Source organism: Peromyscus eremicus, chromosome 19, assembly GCF_949786415.1.
Source record: "Peromyscus eremicus chromosome 19, PerEre_H2_v1, whole genome shotgun sequence".
In the NCBI taxonomy this organism is placed as follows: Eukaryota; Metazoa; Chordata; class Mammalia; order Rodentia; family Cricetidae; genus Peromyscus; species Peromyscus eremicus.
The window spans coordinates 62,267,364-62,291,063 of NC_081435.1; the positions used below are offsets into that span (position 1 = coordinate 62,267,364).

The 23,700-nt window shown below is 47.3% G+C and overlaps 1 protein-coding gene across 1 annotated transcript in view; it reads left to right on the plus strand.

Annotated features, from left to right (window-relative positions):
- Acaa2 (acetyl-CoA acyltransferase 2) overlaps positions 1-5,242 on the plus strand; it is a 32,696-nt gene extending 27,454 nt beyond the window's left edge. The window contains exons 9-10 of the mRNA XM_059246468.1: positions 2,333-2,487; positions 4,878-5,242. Of these exons, the coding sequence (XP_059102451.1) occupies positions 2,333-2,487; positions 4,878-4,962 (240 nt within the window). The 3' untranslated portion in view covers positions 4,963-5,242. The remainder of the gene's footprint in view (positions 1-2,332; positions 2,488-4,877) is intronic.
- The last annotated feature ends 18,458 nt before the right edge of the window (positions 5,243-23,700 follow it).

Genomic DNA, 23,700 nt, shown 5'->3' on the forward strand with positions numbered 1-23,700 from the left:
TTTAGCGTGGTCTTTGTTCCTCTTCTTTGAATGCTCTCAACTTTCCACGTTCTCCACCCACACATGTGCTGACGAGGCGTGCTGTGTGTTGGCGTGTTCCTCACTGAGTTAAAGTGTTGTCCTTTACTTGTTTTGGGATCTGTGTATGTGTGTGTGCATGTATGTGTAGGCATAGGTTGTGTTGGTTTTCTCCCCTTCACGTCTTCCTGCTTATTTTTGGGGACGGGAATCTCTCCTTGAACCTAGAGCTCACCAATTTGGATAAACTGACTAGTCAACAAGCCTGGAGAGATCCTGCCATCTCCACTTCCCCACTGGGATTACACGAATGTGCTGCTCCACCCAGCGTTTTACAGGGGAGGTGGAGAGCTAATTAAGGTTCTTATATAGTATTTTATCAACTGAGCCATCTCCCCAGCCCCACTCACTTCTGAGTGATTCAAGCACTCTGAACTCTCTTGCTAAAGTCCTGGGAACTTTCGCTCCAAGAGTAGCTTTTAAAAATGGTAATCGTTAGTAGAACAAAGACATCTTAGCATTTGGCATAATTAAAAGAAGGGTTGTAGCCAAGGGCTACATAACAAGATCTTGTCTCAAAAAAAAAAAAAAAAAAAAACCCTGAAATAAGCAGGTGTGTTGGTACACGCCTTTAATCTCAGCACTGGAGATGCTGAGACAGGTGATTCTCTGTGAGTTCCAGGCTAGCCTGGTCTACATAGTGAGACTACCTCAGAAAACCAACGAACAACAAAATACCAAAATCATACTAACCGTCAAGAGCCAATGAAGAAGATTCTTCATGATGGACTGTAAATGTCCCATATTTGGGAAAAACTGAGAATTGTAGGTAAACAGATGCTATTTGGCATTCAGAAGCAATATAACAAAGGGAATCTCTATTTTAAATTCATAGAGAAGGACTAGGTACGTGGATGATTTTCTCTGTAATAACCCCTCACCCCAGAAACCGAGTTTTAAGAAAAGTCTCACTTCCCTCTTCATTAGCTTTCCACTCAGAGACTCAAGGGGGCTGCTTAGTTATCATTTTTCATCAGCAAGCTACCACTACATTTCCGACTTCACACTTCGCTGCTGAGCTAGAGCATCCTGCCGTGCAGCTTGTGCTCATCACTGGATGTGTAGATGCTCAGGACAGAGCCTGACACACTGTCCCCCGGGCTTCAGCAGCCTGCTTTCACAGCTTATTCTAGATCCTGCGATAGCTCCTGGGGAGTGACTATCTGAAACAGAATAATGCTGGATAAGGGTGGGTCAGACTCCATCTTGGGAGAGTATAAAAATCTAGTAGGAACGAGAAGGAGATTGAAACTTGACCCCAACTCGGTAACAATGGCCTTCTTTCCAATCGGTTTTCTCTATGGAGTTCCTGAGCTGAGATCATATGAAAATACAGCGCTGTAGGCCAAGCACCGCCATTCTCGTGGGCAGCTGACAGATGTCACTGTGATGTGAGCGGCGCTTGGCTGTTCTGCCACACCTAACACAGTTACTAATCCCTGTACCTGAGGCAATGATGTTCTTGCCTGTCAGTCTTCCTGGAAGGACGGCTCTTAGTACTAGGTAGTAGCGGCCACTTAGGGCATACTCGCTGTGTGTTAGGAAATACCATGACTTTCTAACCATGACTTTATTTAACCTGGAAAATGAATTGAACTTTGCTATGGAAATTCAAGTGTAAAAGGGTACCAAAAATACATCCAAGGTCACATCCTAATAAATGATCCAGTGGAGACTGGAACCTTCCATCTGGCTCTTAAACCTCTAGGCTCTCTACAGTATCTATTCCCTCGAGTATGCATCTATTTGTAAGAGTATTGTAGATAGCTTTTCTTTAAGGAATGCTTTTGATTTGAAGTGTCGTTTAGTAAATATACAACTTTTTTTTTTTTAGAGGTACATTTTGCCTATAAAGCCCAGGCTGGTCTCTAACTTGGAATCTTCCCATCTCAGCCTCCCAGGTAGCTAGAATTAGAGATGTGTGCCACTGCGCCCAGCTCCATCCCATTTTTAAACCTTACATATTTTGTAAAGGAAGATAATTCTATATCACCTTAAACATGATTATGTTGACAGATAATAACAAAAGCTACCTTTGTGTGCTTGCTCTCTGTCACATACACCACACACACACACACACACACACACACACACACACTCCTGAAGACCTACAGTCTTTATGTGGAGTGATTGAGGATAAATAGAAATAACATTGTGTGCTGATTGAAATAAGAAGAGATACAACAGGACTGGGTCTTTTTGTTAGAAACTAGCTTGTAAGTAATGATTCTGTGGGTTTTAACTCTCTCCTAAGGTGAATGAAGCTTTTGCTCCCCAATATTTGGCTGTTCAGAAGGCCTTGGATCTTGACCCCAGTAAAAGCAATGTCAATGGAGGTGCCATAGCCCTGGGTCACCCACTGGCTGCATCTGGATCCAGAATCACCGCACACCTGGTTCACGAATTAAGGTACTTGCTAGAATTTGTTACATTTTGAACATGCCATTTTTTGGGGGGGAAGACATTTCTTTTATCATTTTATGTGTAAGAGTGTTTTGCCTGCATGTATGTACATGTACCATGTATGTGCTTGGTGCCCCGAGAGTTCAGAAGAGGGAATTGGAGTTACAGATAGTTATAATCTGCCATGTGGGTGCTGAGAATTGAACCTAGGTTCTGTGAAAGAGCAGCCAGTGCTCTTGACCACTGAGCCATCTCTCTAGGCCCCAAATATGGCATTTTTTTTTTTATAGAAACACATGAGTTTAGGTTTTCTCAACACAGTCCTGTTTTTCCCTCTTCATATCCCCTGTACTGGTTCTGACCAGAAACAAGTTTTTTGAGAGATACTTTGCATTGGGCATTGCAGAAGAGCTGGTCAGTTTGTTCGTGACCCTGCACTTAAGACCCACTCTCTTTCCGGCATTTGTTGTGTGTACTATACAAGCAGTGAGTGAGTGCTCAGTGAGGGAGCCATGCACATCGGGCCACCCTGGTGCTGGTGACCAACAGTGAGGCCCTGCTTCTATGGCTCTGCATTTCAGTGTCTACAGCTGTAGTAAGATAAACTTATTGAATAAATCAAAATATTGAGAAGGTACCAATCTAGATGCCACTGTCAAAGAAACCTGAGCAAACTGGCAATCTGTGCAAGCTAAATTTTCCCTCACTCTGTCCTGGGTGTATGATATTCTCCGGGTTGGGAAGGAAAACTCTTGGCTTTGTGTATCTGGGGTCATTTAGTTCTGTTAGGAGAGTCGAAAATGAATTGACTGTGTGAGGCTCCAAGTTCACTTCAGCCTCTTAGGTGGAGCTGGGAGGACTCCTGTGACCTGGTGATCCATGAGATGTCAATCATCAGTGATTGACACTGGGGACTCCTATGACCTAGTAATCCATGAGATGGCAATCATCAGTGATTGACACTGTGGACTCCTATGACCTAGTGATCCATGAGATGTCAATCATCAGTGATTGACACTGGGGACTCCTGTGACCCGGTGATCCCTGAGATGGCAATCATCAGTGATGGACACTGGGGACTCCTGTGACCCAGTGATCCCTGAGATGACAATCAGTGATTGACACTGTGGACTCCTGTGACCTAGTGACCCATGAGATGTCAATCATCAGTGATTGACACTGTGGACTCCTGTGACCCAGTGATCCATGAGATGGCAATCATCAGTGATTGACACTGGGGACTCCTGTGACCTAGTGATCCATGAGATGGCAATCATCAGTGATTGACACTGTGGACTCCTGTGACCCAGTGATCCATGAGATGGCAATCAGTGATTGACAGTGGGGACTCCTGTGACCTAGTAATCCCTGAGATGACAATCAGTGATTGACACTGTGGACTCCTGTGACCTAGTGATCCCTGAGATGTCAATCAGTGATTGACACTGTGGACTCCTGTGACCTAGTGATCCCTGAGATGTCAATCAGTGATTGACACTGTGGACTCCTGTGACCCAGTGATCCATGAGATGGCAATCAGTGATTGACAGTGGGGACTCCTGTGACCTAGTAATCCCTGAGATGTCAATCAGTGATTGACACTGTGGACTCCTGTGACCTAGTGATCCCTGAGATGGCAATCAGTGATTGACATGAAAAATAATGTTTGGATAATTTTCAAGGTTGCACAGATCAAAACTGAGGAATGAAAACAGATGGCCTAATTCTTTATGAATAGGAGGTGATCCCTTTCTAAATGACCTGCGCCTTCTGTAGATAAACTACATTAGTTGCGTTTACTCCACAGTGACACAGGAGTCTGAAATCCTGCTCAGTTTTGCTCCCTCCTCCTCCTCACCCCTTTTATGTAAAGGACTCCTGCATTGGCTGCTCTTCTTCGGCCTGCCTAAGCCCATGTGTTCCTTTCCCATCCTCTATCCTGAAACTCTCCGCCTTCTTCTTACAATGTCTCCCTCTTGTGTGGTACTTTTTGTGGTTCATTTTTTTAATAAAAATATTCTGCTTTCTGAATTCTTTCAACTATTGTGACCATAAATCAAAATTAAGGATTGGGGAAGGGCCTTGGAAGATGAGCTGGTTAAGAATGACTATTAATACTGTTTAATTAATTAGTCTGTTTTTAAATACTGGGGGTTTTTTCATAAATGGAATTTTTTTTTACATTTGTGTGTATGTCTGTGTATGCATGTGGTAGGAGTATGCACATACCACAGCGTGTGTGTGGAGGTCAGAAGACAGCTTGCAGGGAAATGGGTCTCTTCTTCCACCATGTGGGTTCTAGGGATTGAACTTCAGTCATTAGGCTTGGTGGAAAGCTCCTTTACCCACTGAGCCATTTTACCTGTCCCAATAACAATTTTGTTTATTCTTTCTAGGCGCCGAGGTGGGAAATATGCAGTGGGATCAGCTTGTATCGGAGGTGGTCAAGGCATTGCCCTGATCATTCAGAACACAGCCTGAAGAGATCACAAGCACAGTGGCCACCCTTACTTGGCCAGGCCACGGAACAGGTGGCCAGGTGACCTTTGGGGCAGCACTACTGAGGCAGTGATTGCATTTGACCGAGCCTTGAGGAGGCAAAATGCATTAGGTTCTGCCCACTTCTTACCTGCCTAACATAATGTGTTAGAATCAAAACCCAACCGCCGAAGGCCTTAAAAGAAGTGGTCTTTGTCAATAGCCACCACTGTATGCCTTATATAATACAACTACAAACTGAATAAATGTTGCCTTAACTTCAGCTGATCTTTCCTAGTTGTGTTTTTTTAATGACATAAGGCGTCTCGTTTTATCCATTTTTAAGTGTGCAGTTCAGTGACATGGAGGACATTCACAACATTGTGTAAATAGCATCCCCACCCATCTTCAGAACCCTTTCATCTTGGACAGCAGAAACAGTTTCCATTTTAAAATGTATTATTTTTAATGTGTGCGTGTGCGTGAGTGTGCACGTGCCCACGCAGACCAAAAGAGAGCATCGGGTCTCCTGGTGCTGAAGGCACGGGCAGTTGTGAGCTGCCCAGTGTGGGACCTAGGAACAGGACGCTGGTCCTCTCAAAGGGCGGCGACTGCTCTTAACCACCAAGACTCCTCTCAGCCCCTGTTCCCATTTTAAAGAATGACTCTCGATTCCCCTCTCATGGCCCCTGGCAGCCAACATTCCACTTTCTGTCTCTGTATTTCACTGCTCTGGGAACCTCATGTAAGTGAACTCAGTGCTGGTCCTTCTGTGACTGTCTTATTTCAGTTAGCATAACACCCTCAAGATTCACCCCTGTGGTAGCGCATGTCAGGATTTCCTACATCTTTAAGCCCAAATATTCCTATGTGCGTATCATATTTAACCATCACTAACGTCACTGTTGCTGGGACTCCGACTGTCAGTTAAAACCCAGCCCCGCTCTCTGCCCTTGCTCCAGCTCCTGCATCAGGTTGTCCTCTTACCTTCTGCACAGGCGTCTTCATCTTAAGCATGCCTTGTTCTCACTGTTCTTACACCCCACCAATGTGCCTGCTTTGAGTTCTTCTTAGTTTCCAAAACGATCAGAAAGCCAGGCATTCCCTTGGACTCCAGACTCAGCAGCAAATGTTCTTAGGTCTTCTTCCAGGGGCATATCTCAGGACTGTTGTCCTGCAGAACCTCTTGCCTGGACTCCTGTGGTGGTTTGAATGAGAGTGGCCCCCCATAGGCCCATATGTTTGAATACTTGGTCCCCAGATGGTGGAACTGTTTGGGAAGGATTAGAGCTATGACCTTTTTGGAAGAGGTGTATCACTAAGGGTAGACTGAGGTTTCAAAAGCCCATTCCCAGTTAGCTCTCTCTACCTTGTGCTTGTGGATCAGACGTAAGTGCTCAGCAACTGCTCCAGTGCTATTCTTGCCTGTTGCCATGCACCCCACCATGATGGTCATGGACTCCAAAACCCTCTAGAGCCATAAGACTTCAAAATAAACACTTTCTTTAATTAGTTGCCTTGTCACAGCAACAGAAAAACAATTAAGCTCTACCTTCCCCAAGAACTCCATTCTTTTCTGTTTTCACTAATTCTCCAAGAAGCCACCAAGGACAACCTTTAAAGGATTTATAAGGTCACCCTCCAGCTTCAAACCCTGAAACAGCTTTCTACAGGTGTGCGCCACCACAACGGGCCTGAAGCAGCTTTCTGTCACATTTGGCATAATATCCAGACTACTGCCTTGGAGACTCTCACTTGGAAGTTCTCAGTCCTTAGGGTGGCCTGACCCCTGCATCTCTCACACTCGGTATTACTGGTATCACAGTCCTTTCTGTCTTTGGGCTGCCCATGCCTCACTACTTCATGCTCTGGATCTTGATGCTGAATGTCCCTGTCTACTAAATTGCTATAGCCTCTAACTGCCAAGCCCACAGACCTGCTCATCCTAAAATTCTTGGATGCTTCTTTCTCAAGCTGGGTCTCTGTCCCTGTCGTTTTCTCTTCCCTGTGACCCTCCACTAGAGCTTTTTTGCATTTGTATTGACCTCCCAGTCTGTTTATTCTCTAGACTGTGTGCTCTTGTGGGCAAAGAGCTTATGCATCAAGCACAGGGCCTGATACACACTAAAACACGATGGGTGGATGATGTTTGGAGATGGGCTGCCAACCAGCTCCCAAATCATGACACAGAGGTTTACTATTAGTTATAAATGCTCAGCCTTAGCTTAGGCTTGTTTCTTGCTAGCTCTTATAACTTAATCTGTTTCTCTTCATCTACGTTTTGCCTCGGGGCTTTTTACCTTTCTTTCATTCTGTATGTCCTACTCTGTGTCTGGCTGGCTGGCTCCAGGCATCTCCTCTTTCTCCCTCATTCTCTTCTCGATACTTTCCTACTTTCCAAGCCTAGATTCCTCCTCTTACTTATTCTCTCTTTCCCCAGCCCTGCCTATCCCTCCTCTGCCTCACTATTGTCCGTTCAGCTTTTTATTAGACCAATTAGGTACCTTAGGCAGGCAAGGTGAAATAGCAAAACATCTTTACATAATTAAACAAGGGCAGCATAAACAAATGTAACACACCTCTACACAGTTAAAGATTCCACAACATAAACAAATGTAACACACCTCTACTCAATTAAAGATTCCACAACATAAACAAATGTAACACACCTCTACACAGTTAAAGTAAGATTCCACAACATAAACAAATGTAACACACCTTTACACAGTTAAAGTAACATTCCACAACATAAACAAATGTAACACACCTTTACACAGTTAAAGTAACATTCCACAACATAAACAAATGTAACCCATCTTTGCCTAGTTAAAGGAATATTCCACAACATCCGGTTTCTTCCCTCTGGTACCACCATGCCATCCAGATTTGGGAAGATCCAGAAACTTCGGACCCATGTGAAGCCACGCCATGGGTGCGTGGGTACACACTGGAAGCTGGGGTAATGCTGATGGCATGTGTCACCAGAGGATCAGCTTAGACAAACATTATCCAGGTGACTTTGGAATGTTGGTAGGAGGCGTTACCAGTTAAAGAGGAACCGGAGCTTTCACCCAAACGATGCTGATAAATTGTGGACATTGGTCAGGAACAGACACATTTTGTTAAATGGTGCCGAAACAAGACTGAAGCTGCCCCTATCACTGATGTGGTACGATCAGGCTACTGCGTCGTTCTGGGGAAGGGAAAGTCCACTAGGCAGCCATCATTGAAGCTGCTTTTTCAGCAGGAGGGCTGAGGAAAAGGTTAAAGGTATTGGGGTATTGGGGTAGCTGCGTTCGGTTGGCTTGACACCACACAGGAAAGTTAATTAAACGGCAATAAATTCTTCTGAGGGAGGAGGAGGAGGAGGAGGAGGAGGAGGAGGAGAGAGAGAGAGAGAGAGAGAGAGAGAGAGAGAGAGAGAGAGAGAGTTCCAGGCATGGTCATGCACACCTGTAATGCTAACACTTGGGAAGTGGAGGCAGGATGATCAAGGATAAGGTGTTCAAGGTCACCCTTGGCTGCAGAACAAGTTCAGGGCCAGCCTGCACTACATGAGACTGTCTCTCAGAAAAACAAAGTTTCCCCCAGACTTTTCAGTAGTCAAGGAGCTGCCCTTACATAGTTTACAGACTATCACAGAAGTATATGTTTGTGTGTCTGTCCGTGCCTATATGCGCCTGTACGGTTTAAAGATAGGTGGGTGGGGGACTGAGGGCAAGTTCAAAGGTATTTGTTGCCTGGCTGTGTGGGTCAGCAGAAAACAATGAGGTGATTGCAAGCAGTGAACCTTTAGCATGCTGTTGATAAGAAGAGCTGGGGAGAAAGCCAAGTGTGTCAGAGTTTGCCCAAAGGTCAATCATAGAATTTATCACCCAAACCATATCACTTCTGAAATGTGGCAGCAACGCTTAATTACAGCGGGGTAATGACTGTAAGTTGGCATGATCCCAGGCAAACCAGGACATAGAGATACCCTACTTTTAATTAAGTCAAAGTGTATTACTATGAGTACTCTGCCTCAGCTCCAGAGAACTGAGCACATACACTCCATGTATGTATGCATTGTTGGGTGTGAGCACTTGTCCAGGTACTTCTCTCGGGGTGGTGACTCTTGAGCACATACTTGAAAGCCGTGAGAGATCCTGTGCAAGCATCAGGGAGAAAAGAACAGCCAGAGCACCGCTTAGGGCATAGAGGAGGCCGGTGTGCAGAGCAGTGAGCTGGGTTAACCGTGGAGGGAATCGGGCTGCCAGGGTACATGTCAAGCAGAGTCTTGTCCCTCACAGGGCTTGCACTTTTCTTTGGAATACAGGGAGAACCACTGCAAGCTCTCCAGCAGAGGGGAAACGTAGTCTCACATCTGATGGTTGCTCCACTGAAATCCACTGCTGAGGGAGGCCAGCGATGATGCCATTGCAGTAACCTGGGACAAGACGTGCTGACACAGATCTGGGAGCTGCACTGGGGTGGGAGGCGATGAGCAGTTGTCAGATTCTAGAAATGTTTTGAGGTAAAGTCTGGAAAATCCCTAGTGGATCCATTGGCTCAAGGTGGCCGAGACAGGAGTCCAGGCTGACTCCTGGGCTGCTTCTCTGAGCCACCAAGCTAGGAAAAAAGCTGTATGTGGAGCAGGTTTAGGGGAGGGCAGTGGTCTAGGTGAGTTTTCCTAGCAGGCCCTGGGATGAAGCAGGCTGGATTTGGGAGAGAGATGGAGATGGAGGTTTTGATATGAGAACTTCTGTCCTTAGGTAGGGACTTGATCAGGAACAAGTAGGTCTTAGATGTAACATCAACCAGGAATGAAGATCAGTTGTCCTTCCAGGGACATTCCTCAGTGTTCATTTTCATGTTTTAAAGGAAGATCTAGAGGACCAAAAGAAGACTGTCTGAATAGTGGCCGATGCGTGTGTGTTGCTCTCGGGAAGGGTCAGGAATCGCTTTTGGTGTTTCAAGCAAGCGCCACTGCCTTTGCCTTGGGCGAAAAGGTTTGTAAACTATGTTTATAGCAGGGATGCCCTATAAAGAAGAAACAATTCTGAGGACATGAATAGCTATTCATTTTCTTTCTATCCCATTGTGTGTGTGTGTGTGTGTGTGTGTGTGTGTGTGTGTGTGTGTATTCAGATTTTCATAAACCAAGTAAATGTCAGAGTGGTATGATTTTGGACTAGCAGTAAGCACCTCCTCCCCTAGGTGGCGCCCCAGGCTTGTGCTCCCTTCCCTCTTTCTCAATTGCACTTAATTAATCGGCAACTTAATTTAATAGCCATTAACTATAATTAAGTAATTAATTAAGTAATTAATTATAAACTCAGCTATGGTGGCCAAACTCTTGTCCCCGTGTCCTAGACATCAAACAAGGGAGAAAAAGGAACCAACAATAAGGACAACCAGGGCGGTCGGTGTGAACAAATGTCCCACCCACCTCCTGTCCAGCATTCTGGTGTCCCCTAGCCAAGAATGCTGTCCGGTGTTTCTCCTCAGTGGAAATGAGACAGAGATGAAACCCCTAGAGCTGATGTGATAGAGCCTCTGAGCAGACCACAGGCCCTTGTGGAAGTGAAGGGTCACAGAGCACCATAGCCAGGCCGGTGGAGCCCGGCCCATTCCCGGGCGCTGAGAGCACAAGCCAGATTGCTGGGAGCTGTGTTCCACAGCAGAGGACATGGGGCAACAGTCGTGGCACCACCACACTTCTACCCTCATGGGACCCAGTGCCATCTCTCTCTCACACCCTGGCCCCTGTGTTTACTAATGGCTCTACAGACCTAAGTGTCAGAAATCAGCGACGTGAGCCACAGTTTCAGCCCTAACTACTAGGGAGGCTGGAGTAGGAGGTGGATTGCTTAAGTCCATAGTTATTGGCCTGTCTGGGTAACATGGTGGGATTCCAGTCACACATTCAAAAGGAAGGAATAAAGACAGGCAGGTGAGCAGCCCTGAATATGCCTGGCCACACAGAAGCCCCAGGGGCTCCTGGAATCCTCAGAGTCCTTGCCACTGGCGATGGACACAATGTAGAAAGAAGCTCTGAGAGGTGACCCCACCCCGGCCACCGCAAACCAAGGAATTTAGGCAAGAAAGAAGATCCTTCTCTATTTAATTTCCATGTAGCTCTAGATGATGGGTGAGAACCGCCGAGTGAGCGGCACCAGGACTCAGGTTGCACCTGAAGAAGTGATCTGGGGGCGGGGCAGAAGTCGGTTGCCAGGGTGTGATGGGGGACACAGAACTCAAATCTACAGACGCACCCAGCGCACTGCCGAAGGTCATGGGGATCCTGTCCCTGACAAGGATCGTAGTCTGTAGGGATAAGCCTGCCATGACAACTCGAAGGACCCAGCTGCTGTGTGGGCCACTTGAGCCGGAGAAGAGGGGTCAGATCAAGCCAGAAGCCGAGGAAAGAATTCCTTCGGTTTTCTGCCTTTCTGAGCTTTGTTCCCGAGGTGGGCTTGCTGTCTAAGGCTGTGAATTGTTTCTGTTCTGGCTGCACTGTGCTGCTCAATGCCATACTGCAGGCTGCTTAGCCAGCCCCTGCTGCACACAGTCTCCACACAGAGCACCCTTCGGCATCTCTCCTCCCTCCCTGCTCCTGGATGTCATCAAGGTGGAGCCCCAGCTGCCCCAGGGGCAGAGGGTGTGGAGGAAGCAGGTCTCTGAAGCAGCTCCTTCCCACTGCAGGCCAGCTGGAGCACCCATGGCTCGCGCCCATCACCTAGCTGGCTGAACACTGCCTTAGGAAATACCCGGAGCTGAAGCAAACTTCTCCCCAGACTGAGGACAGAATGCCCAGGGCCCACAGGGGGAGTCAGTCCTCCAGGCTGAGGACAGAACGCCCAGGGCCCACAGCGGGAGTCAGTCCTCCAGGCTGAGGACAGAGCACCCAGGGCCCACAGTGGGAGTCAGTCCTCCAGGCTGAGGACAGAATGCCCAGGGCCCACAGTGGGAGTCAGTCCTCCAGGCTGAGGACAGAACGAACGCCCAGAGCCCACAGCAGGAGTCAGTCCTCCAGGCTGAAGATAGAATGCCCAGGGCCCACAGCAGGAGTCAGTCCTCCAGACTGAGGACACAACGCCCAGGGCCCACAGCAGGAGTCAGTCCTCCAGACTGAGGACACAACGCCCAGGGCCCACAGCAGGAGTCAGTCCTCCAGGCTGAGGACAGAACGCCCAGGGCCCACAGGGGGAGTCAGTCCTCCAGGCTGAGGACAGAACGCCCAGGGCCCACAGGGGGCGTCAGTCCTCCAGGCTGAGGACACAACGCCCAGGGCCCACAGCGGGAGTCAGTCCTCCAGGCTGAAGATAGAATGCCCAGGGCCCACAGCAGGAGTCAGTCCTGCTCCTTGCTGGACCCTTTCTCCAAAACTATCTGAGATCTCCAGTTCTCGATGTCCTGCCAGGCTTCGTTCCTGAAATCCCCAGAGAGCACCTTCAAGTACTTCAAGGGTGACTGAGAAGAATCTTAGGGGCATTCCTATGAGTCCAGCTGATTCTGAAGGGGGAGAAAAGCTGGCATGAATGCAGAGGGTACAACTTGTGAGGGGGCTAGGGACCCCCTTTACTCTACAGGGAGTCCCATCATCTGAAGTTTGGAGGGCTCACTCCCTCCTTATAGATAAGCTTCCAAAGGGAAATGTGTTTGTCCAAGATTGCTGAAGGGAAGAGAAAGCAGGCAGGAGCAAGGAGGCCTCTCCATCCTTGGGTCTTCCCAAGGCTGCATGTGCCCCCAGATGTCAAACCCCACACTGGGCACAGGGCTCAGGCACTGGGCAGGGCAGGTCTTTCTCTCTTGCTGTCTTGTGAATGCTTAAGCTCATCTCTGGATCTCCCAGGGTGCTGTCTGTTTATTTGGCTGTTGGTTTTTGTTTTTGTTTTTGTTTTTTAAGCAGTTTTGCTATGCAGCTGATGGCTAAACTTTTCCTGGGGAGACACGAGCAAACAACTATTCACCCCAGAAAGGGCACCAAAGAAATGAACCATACTGTCCAGCTTTGGGAGCTGACAAGTTTACTGAGTCAACTTATGGGAGTGTGGGTGAGGGGTTACTTACAGCAGAGTGGATGGCCCCAACATAGCCACCTCACCGAAGTCTCTACCCCAGCATGGAGGATGACCTCCCCATAACTATGTAGATGGGGTTCCCCTTTGGTTAATTTTCCACCCTTCACATGGTCTGCATACCCTGCCTCCATGTGCAGCTGAGGGGGAATTACATACGTAGCTTTGAAGGTACTCAAGAGAGTGGCTGGGATCTCAGGTGAGGGACAAATAGGCTTCTCCAGCCCCTCCTGCAAAGGATTTCTCTTGGGGGAATCACAGCCACTCTGATTAAGTAGGTAATGACTGTTGTACTGAGGATGGCATTCCTCAATGGTAGCCCTGGCTGGCCTGGAATTCACAGTGTAGCCCAGGCTGGCCTCAAACTTACATCAATCCTCCTGCCTCAGCCTTAAAGGCAATACCTACTTCTGGTTCTGGTCTCAACTGTTTACTTCCTGGTCAGTCATGATGTGAACCAGGCTCAAGTCCCTGCCGGCAAGGACAGCCATTTCAATCATGATGCCTTCCTAGCCATGATGTGTCATACCCTCTAAACTGTGAGGCCAAACAAACTTCTCCGCTCTTTGGCTGTTTCTGTCAGGTGTTCTGTTGTGGGATATCTGTACACCGTGTGAAGATGTATTTGCTGTGATTGGGGTACTGAAAAGCCAAACGGCCAATAGCTAGGCAGGAGGTATAGGCGGGGCTTCTATGGAGAGAAAGGAAGAGGAGGAGACATCAGAAGACTCGGAGAGGAAACAGGAAGTTCAAGATGAAAAAGAGGTAATGCCACATGGTAAGATGTAGATTAATAAAAAATATGGGTTAGTTTAAGTTATAAGAGCTAGTGGGACAACCTAAGCTAAGGCTGAGCTTTCATAATTAATAATAAGTCTCCATGTCATTATTTGGGAGCTGGCGGCACAGGGGGAGACTTGCTACAGTATTCTCCTACAATAACTGGAAAAGTAATCGATGCAGGAACCCACCTTGATAGACACTGCCCGAAGAACCAGTACCCATGTGTTCAATCCGCACAACACAGCTTCTGTAAATCACTGTGAGTACAAGGAGGTTGGCAAGGATGACTCCAACCTCCAGATTCCTTATGGTCTCTTAAGCTCAGGCTCAGATTTGTTTAACTCGGTCCCCTGCCACCACGTCCTCTAGGGTTAATTGGCTTGAAATCAATTCTACCTGGTGGGCACTTTACATTCTGGAAAGCCATCCTTGGTCAGCCAGTAGAAAGAAGTGAGGCTTCTAGATAACTGACAAGCTTAGCCAGCCCTGTGAGGATCTGGAGTTGACCTCAATGGAACCGGAGGAGTGGAGCCCTGCACACCCTGACTCACCCCACCTGGCACCTAATAATGACACCTTATACTGCACAACTTGGCAGATGGCTTCACGCCTGTTTCTTTATTGCCTTGCTGGCTCTGTGTGGTGACTAAGACAAATATGGCTACTACTTGCTGATTCTAGAAACAAAAGCTCATGGGGACAATCTCTCTGAAGTCGCATGGCTATTGATGGATCTAGCTGTGAGTATAAAGACTGAAAACACAGGCTGGGGATATGGCTCAGTGGTTAAGGACACTGGTGGCACTCCCAGAGGACCCAGGTTCAATTCTCAGCACCCACATGGTGGTTCACAACTATATGTAACTCCAGTCCCGGGAGATCCGATGCCCTCTTCCGGCTCTGTGGCCACAGCATGCGGTGAACAGATAATCATGTGCAGGCAAAACACCCATGCACACAAATAATAATAAAACACTTTTTAAAGATTGAAAACACCATTTATTAGGAAACTTCTACAGAAGCAGACATTCTGGCTGATCCATTAAGCTTAGAACTATATATACACATACCTTTCATACTCAAGACAAAAAGCCCACAGGAAGAAGAATAAGGCAGCTTCAGATCTCTTCCAGCAGCAGCCAGTGCCATAACAGAGGCAAAACATCTAGGAGGAAAAAGTGCCATCCAAGTGGACCCCACACAGCTGAACGGGACCAAGAATTCAAAGACTGGGGATTGTATTTCCAGGCATAAAAAGACTCACATCTAAGAGTCCTCCTGGAAAATGGACTTGGTGGTGGAGCCCTATGATCTCAAGGATGAGTCAAAATAAAAAGTCCTGTTCCTCTGATGCCTGGTGAGAATGTGGTCTCTACCCAGGAGGCCATTAGACATCAGGAGAATAGTGGCTTGAGATTGGACAATGAAATGCTGACAAAGTTAGACTAACCCAGGCACCGAAGTTGGGAGGAAGAGGAAGACGAGATGAGTGTGCCTGTCCCTTGTCTTCCCTAGGTACAGCCAACCCATGCTGTCCATGGGAAGACACACTGGAAACACACAGACACCGGGCTTGGGCGTGGCTCTGCGGTAAAGCATTTGCCCTGCATGTGTAAGGACCTGAGTTTGATCCTTAGAACCTGAAAAAGCCTGTGGTGTGCACTCATAATCCCACGGCAGCAGGAACTGGTGGTGTGCACTCATAATCCCACGGGGGAGGGAAAGCTGGGTGTGTGGATGTGCTGGCTGGCCAAGCTACCTTGGTCAGTGGGACTCCAGGATGAGCAACCCCATCAAATAAACAAACAAATAAAAGGGTAGACAGCTCCTGAAGAATAATACTCAGGTTGCCATCTAGCCTCTACACCCATACACATACATGTGCACTCAAACACACACATGCATGAGCACCCAAACACACACATGCATGAACACCCAAACACACACATGCATGAACACCCAAACACACACATGCATGAGCACCCAAACACACACATACATGAACACCCAAACACACATATGTGCACACACTCACACTGAATTCACCTTATTAAATTTCCTTATATTTGGTAGCACCTTATAGGAAATTTGGGGGGAAGGGAGGTAGGGAGGGACAATTATTTGAAGTTCTCACTAAATTCATTTAAAATTCAGTGTAGAACTCACTTCTACAACGTGTTCATGTATGCACAGTGGTGACTATCTGGGTAGCATCTCTGTCAGCCTCACTGATGCTGTCTCTGCCTTCCTCCCAGATGTTCCTTCCTGTGTAGAGAGAGATGTGTGGGATGATGTTGACTAGTGATTATCATCAGCTGACTTTAGGTGAAATTTGAGTGAATGCTGCTTCTGTCTTTATATTTTCTTGTATCCCATCCATTTTACAACATGCGTTATTTACACTGACAGGATGACATAATTAGAAAAAAATTAAAGGAGTGGGATGAAGAAACACGAAGCCGATGCGCTCAAAGGGGAAGCAGAAGACACAGCAGACCCTTAGAGAGTCTTGTGCTGAAGCCAGCCCTCACTTGGCCGAACAAGGAAACTAAAAGCCAGATAAATCCTGGTAGCAGCGTGTTGTTGTTGTTTTGGTTTTTGTGAGACAAGGGCTTGCTAGGTGTCCCAGAATGGCCTTGAACTTGGTACTATGCCCTTGTCTCAGCCTCTCAAATGTTGAACAATGCAATGCACAAGTCTGACTTAGTAGATGGCCACTTGATGGAGCCCAGTGTCTTACCAACAAAAGCAAGAACTGACCTTGGAATCCTTTATATTTTTTTTTCTTTTCTTGTATGTGTGTGATATGTAAGCATACATGTATGCACATATATGATGTATGTGTGGGCACTCGAATGCCACAGCATGGTATATACACATGGTTTCTACTTCCCTCTTTAAAAAAAAATATAGAAGCTTGAGGACACACTTCGTGCCTGCCAGGACCAACACTATCCCTTCAAAGGTCACCAGAGTTCCTGTCTTCACCTTTACCCAGGTGTGCATGAACTATGAGGTTCCTAGCCTGAGTAGAAGAGGCGTGCAGAGGTGACTGCCACCTCCCCAGGAGCAGTCACGGTTCACTGGGTTTTTGTTTTAGTTTTCCCTTTACAGTCAACATTGGATCTGCATAAAATAAAACCTAACCCTGATTTCTAAAGTAGATCCGCATGTGTATTCTTTATACAAAAGTCCACCCTGGCCCGGTTTAAATAAAGCCCAACTGTTCCCAAGAAGATGAAATGAAAAGCTAGGAGATCTCTACCACCACTGCCTACATGAAAGGCTCACATGTGTTTATGTGCTTCAAGCCACTCATCTGTCTGGATCCTGGGGCACTTCAGGGTGGCCAAGTAGGAAGACACCATCTGGTAGACAACTCACTTTGGTTTGGCTAACTTGCTTATGTAAAACTTACATTCTCAAAAGAAAAAAGTTCAAAACAACTAAGTAAATGAGTCAAGTGTGTGATATGTGTATGTATGGTATGTCTGTGCATACATACACAGACATGCATACAGTTGTATGGAGGTGAGAGGTCAAAGTCGGGTCTCTTTCTCAGCCCTCTCCACTTTAGTTTCTGAGACAAGGCCCCTTCACTGAACCTGGAGCTACTGACTGGATAAACTAGTAGGCCAGTGAGCTCTGGGGATCCACCTGTCCCAGCTTCCCCAACACGGGAGTTACAGACACACATGCCATGCCCAGCTTTTTACGTGGGTCCAGGGCATGTGGACTCAGGCCTTTATGCTTGCAGGCTACAAGCATTTTACCTCTGAACCCTCTCTCCAGCCCCAATAATATTTTTCTATCCACCACCACCACCACCACCACCTATGGTGATATTTTATTTGTATTAAAATGTTATTTGTATGTTAATAAATAAAGTTGCCCGGGGGCCAGAGCTATTAGCAAGCCATAGGAAAGCAGGGCAGTGGTGGCGTACACTTGTAATCCCAGCACTTGGTAGGCAGAGCTGGGTAAGTCTCTGTGTGTTCAGGGATACAGCCAGTATTGGACACACATGCCTTTAATCTCAATACCAATCATAGAAAACCTGGAGGCCTATACAGACAGGCCGTGACGAGGCGGTCATGTGGTTGGGTTTACAACCAATGAGAAGGCAGAACAGGAACATTATATAAAGACTTTAACACAGGGGTAGCTAGTTCGGAGAGGTAGGACCACTGCAGGAGGAAGGGTAAGGTTTTAGCTCTTAGCTCTGACCTCTTGGCTTTCTTCTTTGCATTGGTTCTGTGTTTCTTATTTAATAAGAAGGTTGGTTACATCTACAACCACCACCACCATCATCATCATTATCATCATCATCAAGACAGAGTCTCAAGTAGCCCAGCCTGGCCTTGATCTTACTAAGTAGCCAAGGGTTGCCTTGAACATCTGATCCTCCTGTCTCTACCCCTTGATTGCATGAAGCACAGGCAGGAGCCACAATACTGGTTCTATGTGCTGTTGAGGGTCAAGCCCATGGCTTCACGAATGCTAAGCAAGCACCCTAACAACTCTCTAACAACTTAGCTACATCCCCAGCCCGATTAAAAAAGAAATTTAAATAACATACTCGTCTCTCCTCAGGCTAGAGAGCCCAGGATAGCCCATGTGGCCAAATGACTTTAGTTTATCACCAGAGAGATCAGGTCCCATTTCTCTACAGGAGACATTATGAGTTAGAGTCAACCCATAGGGGAGGGTCGCCAAAGAACCACAGCCACGTAAAGCAAGGACAAGGAGGGTGGCATCACAGGAGCATAGCCCGCCTCCAACCTCTGTCTCATTTTGTCACCCAGATCATGTCCTTGGCGGCTCCCCTCACCTCCCCAGGCAGAAATCCTTCCCCTAGGTATGTTCTGGGTTTTGCACAGACTTGCATAAGCGCACATCCCACTGCACGCTGTGGTTCATTTAATAACATGTCCTGAGTCTATAAATTCCTTGAAAGCAAGAACTGTGTCCTGCTGATCTTGTTTCTCCCCTGAAGCAGATCGTGGACCTTGGAGTATGGTGGTGTTCCTGTGCAGTAAGTAAACAGGCTTCCAACTCTGCTGAACTCTGGGCACATCTCTGCAGGGCACAGGCAGAGGCGCATCTGCTTGAGTGTGATGACCAGAGACCAGAGGAACAACAGTGCAGAGTTACCACCGTCTACACTGCAAATCAGTGGGGATCAGACTCTAGTTCATAAGATTAAAAAAAAAAAAAGATGTTCCAGTTTTCTATGACTAAAATGTCCTGGGAGAACTTCAGGGGACGCTTCATCCAGGAATTCAAGAAACGTACCAAGACCGAGTCTATCACCTTCCTCTGCTCCCGTCTCTACATGAAGAAAGGAGTCCACGGAACTTCTAGGTCCAAACTGTGCAGGTCTGTACATACTGAGAAAAAGCCTGCACCTGCAAGATGTCCAGCAAAACTGGTATCAAATCATCACCAGCTTCCTCTGAAATACTTCCTACCCCAAATCAGTCATGGAGCCAAGGGAATGATTTCTCAGCTGTAAGATAAAGATTCTAGCCAGTCTTCTGCTACTTTGCTGTGGTGAAACACGTAAAGAGTGAACTGGCTTGTGGAAGGCTGAGCAGGGGGTGGTGGCTCAGAGCTATGGGGTAGGCTTCCTAGCTCAGCCAGGGATCAGTGCGTGAACCTGCCAAGTCACCACATCCCAGGCTTCACCTCCTTTCCACACAATGTAGCTAGATTCCTAGGTCTCAGCATGCCCCTCCTCTTCCAACCCCCACCCCCTTCTGAATTCCAGCATCCTGGTAGCTTCTACCCCACCAAGCTCAACTTTGGTAACCCCTCCAGCCCTTCCTGTCTCTAGCCAGCACTGTCTGGCCACAGGCATCATTATGAGCTGAAGCCTAGAATTCTTGTGCTGGGGTTGGGTTTCAGCCCGTTTAGCTTCCTGAGAGCTGCCGCCTGTCCAAGTGGTTCCGGATGCTGCCGAGCAAACCATGGGGCAAAGAATCCGCATTGGTGGAGCTAATGTTTTCACTACACACACACACACACACACACACACACACACACACACACACACACACACACCGGGGCTGGCCGGATCAATATTGACTCGGCCTCTCACTCCCACCCCCTTAACTCCCTGTCTCTTGTTTCGCTATGCTGCTGTGGAAGCCGAGAGATGTTCCATTTATGGGGGTTGTGAGAGGCAGTTCCAGGCTGTTCTGTTTCTTGAGCTTGTTGCTTTAGACAGGCTTCCTCTCACAGTCAGGGTCTTGGCTCTTTTTGCTTTTGTTTTACTGGATGAGAACAGTTCTGTAGAGATCAAGCAGTACGGATGCCTTTGCTTTCTTGCGTCAACCATCTCCGATCTGTTCCTGACAGTCTTTTAGGCATCATACAGCGGAGAGAATTCAGGCGCTAGAGAGGATGCCTTGCCCAGGCCGCAGAGAGCTTGCACCTGAACTGCACATCCGCCAAGGAGCTCTAGGGGTCGCCAGAGAGCCTTGCCTTCCCCGTGCTCTGGCATTAAGAACAATATCAGAAGGGGACTGTGACCTCGAAGAGCTGAGTGTTACAAGGGGTTCCCTCAGCCACCCACCCCTTTTCTCAGGGTTGTTCCCTTGATTGTCCCCGTCTCTTGGATCTTGGGCCCCTCAATATCAGAGTCCAGTGCTCACCAGGCATGGTGACCCATGTCTGTAATCCTGGAGACAGTGAGTTCAAAGCCAGTAAGGGCTACTTGAGACCCTGTCTCAAACAAAACTAAACTAAAAAAAAATAACATCAGGTATTCTAGAGGCTTCATGAGGTCTGATCCACCTACCCCAGAGTTCAAAGGTCATGAACCTTCCCTGGGAACAGCCTCACAATAGCTACTGCCTCAAACTCTCTTCTGGAAGGATCCTTTGCTCTGTGGAGACACAGGTTAGCCCTGACAACCACGGTCTGAGTTGAGGAACCGTCAATACTATGAAATGGGAGGGACTCCATCAAGGAATAGAATATATATTAAATATCCCTGAGCTGCTAGGAGCTGCTGGAAAGGCCTTTGCCACCAAGAAGCTTGCCTCAGGGGTCTCCTTGAAGTAGTGCAGGGCACCAATGAGGCAGAGTCCCTTAAGTCTTCCCTCAGTGCCTGCTGGGCAGTTCCATGGTGAAGTCCTGGTTAGGTTTCCAGCTTCCTTCAACAGGATCCAGTGATGTCTGCTTCTAGCTTAGTCCAGTGAGATCTCTTGCCATGGAGGGGTCACCTCTAATCATGGAACTGCCAACAGATCCCCCAATAAACATACCTTGACCAGCTGCTTCTACACTTGGCAGAGGAGAGCCAGCCTTTAGGAACTCGAACAACTGTGATTGGAGGGTGTGGCTCTGTGGTAGAGCACTGGCTTTTAATAGAGCAGTTATTCTCAACCGCATCGAATGACCCTTTCACGGGGGTCACCTAAGACCCTCGGAAAACAGATATTTACATTACGATTCACAATAGCAAAATTAGTTATGAAGTAGTAACAAAAATAATTTTAGGGTTGGGGGTCATCACAACATGAGGAACTGTATTACAGGGTCGCAGCGTTAGGGAGGTTGAGAATCTCAGCAATAGAGGCACTGGCGCTCATTTTCACACAGGGGCAGACTTTAAGAGCTGCCTGCCAGGCCTGTTTCTAAAGAGCCAAAGCATCAGGGGCTGCTGCCACAGTAAGCATGACCTTCCTGAGGGATTAAGACGCCCTCACGGGTTCTCAACCCCCTCAGAGTCCACAGCGTGGGTTCTGACTTGTGGTTCACTGGAACCAGGCGCAGCTCCCCTGGCCTGGTCTTTACGAGGCGAACACTCAAGAGACTGTGTTGGCTGCCGCGGTGGACTGTCTCCCTTTCGTCTGCCTAGCCTGGACGGACTGTCTTCCAAACATTGCAGACAGTTTTGGGAAGCCACGCACACTGCCAGAGCTAGGAGCGGCTGGGGCGCCCCAGCGGTGGCGGGTGCTCCAGTATGGTCCAGCCAAGCTGCCTTCCGAGGGCTGCCAAACTGGTTTTCCTACCCCACCCTAGCCAGATCAGGAGATCCTCCTAGCCAATAGGAGGCTGGACCCCAGTGACTCACCCCTCACCCCACCGCCCCCCTCAGCTCATGGTCTCTCAGCAGATGGTTGAGGACCACTGGGAAGCCTGGCTCAGGATCGCTATCAAGTCCAAGGTTCCTGCTTTGGTTCAGACTCCTAATTTATCACAAGGAAGTGGAGCTGTGGCTTGAAGGCAGCATCGCTTTACAGCCTCCCCACCCCAAGCCTCGGTCTCAGCCAGGGCTGGCCGTCTGTTGGTGGCCCCTAGAGGTGTTGCCTAGGAACAAGAGTCTAGGGGTTCCACCCTTCTCTCCTCTTCCAGTGAGGAAGTTCACTGTACTGGAGTTCACATCACGGCAACTGAAACCAGTAACGACAAATTCCAGAAATAGTCAATTCATAAACATTAGATAACATATACTATACAATTTTATGAGTTATGGTTAATTACTGTGACTGATTTAGAATTAATTTTTAGATATGCATTAACATCTATAGAAAAAAAATGTATATAGGATTCAGTACCATCTGCAATTTGGGGCATCCACAGGACACCTTGGGGTGTATTCTCCACAGATAAGGAAGTCTAGTTCCACAATATGATTTTTTTATGGACGGTAAAGTAACTCAGATTTCAGACCATTGTCATGCAGCGTAAGACCAAGCATGGCCCTTTGCAGTCACATGCCATGGAACTACCCTGACTGGGAACAGCAGCAAATCAGATACAGCCTCGGCCTCCCCTATCTCCAGAGTCATGACTAAGGCTCTTACAATAAAAGAAAGATTAACTGGAAATATTTAAGAAGTGACACATATCAGGTCAGCATTCAGAAATAACTAAATCAAAAACAAAGACCCAAAGAAACAGAAAAGTGTGTATTTTTACACTTAGGTTTACTGAAAACAGTGTTTGAGTTTACTTTGTGGTCCTGTGATAAACTGCATGACCACAAGCAACTTGGGGAGTTAAGAATTTATTTTATTTTACTGCTTACAGCCCATCATAAACAGAAGTCAAAAACTCAAGGCATGAATCTGGAGGCAGGAATTGAAGCAGAGACCATGGAGGCATGCTGCTTACCGGCTTGCTTTCCATAGCTTGCTCAGTTTTTGTTTGTTTGTTTGTTTTTTTAATTCTAAATATTATCATTATGTTGTGTTTTTCTTGCACCAATGTCTATGCACCATGTGCATACTTGGTGCCCTCAGAGGCCAGAAGAGGGCGCTGGTTTCCTGGAACTGGAGTCACTGATGATGGTGAGCTACCATGCCAGTGCTGGGAATCGAACCTGGGTCGTCTAGAAGAGCAGCCAGTACTCGTAACCTCTGAGTTTTCTTATATACCCTAGGACTATTTGCCCAAGGATGACACCACCCACAGTGCCCTTCTACATCAATCATTAACCAAGAAAATGTCCCCACAGACTTGCGTACAGGCAATCTGATGGAGGCATTTTCTCCCTCTTTCCGGATGACTGTAGTTTGAATCAAGTTGAAAAAAACAAAACAAAACAACCCAGAATGTGGTGTTCACACTCTGTTGGGCCCATTTCCCCTGAATTGAGGACCTTTTAGGCTTTAAGGCAACAGGCAAGAGGTGGGTGTGGCTTTCCTGCTTTACTGTTCTGAACTCTCTGTCTCTTTGCTTTTACTGTAAAATGCCACTTCCCACTGCTGGGAGCCACAGTGACAAATGTTGAAAGAGAAACCAAGCTGATCCAGATCACTGTCCAGGCTCATGGAGTTACGTCTTGTCCTAAAGTCGGGGTGAAAGCAGAGTACCAATCTAATAAAAATACACTTTTCCTTAACTTTTCCCAGAAGTACACCACATTTGATTTTGTGTGTCTGCC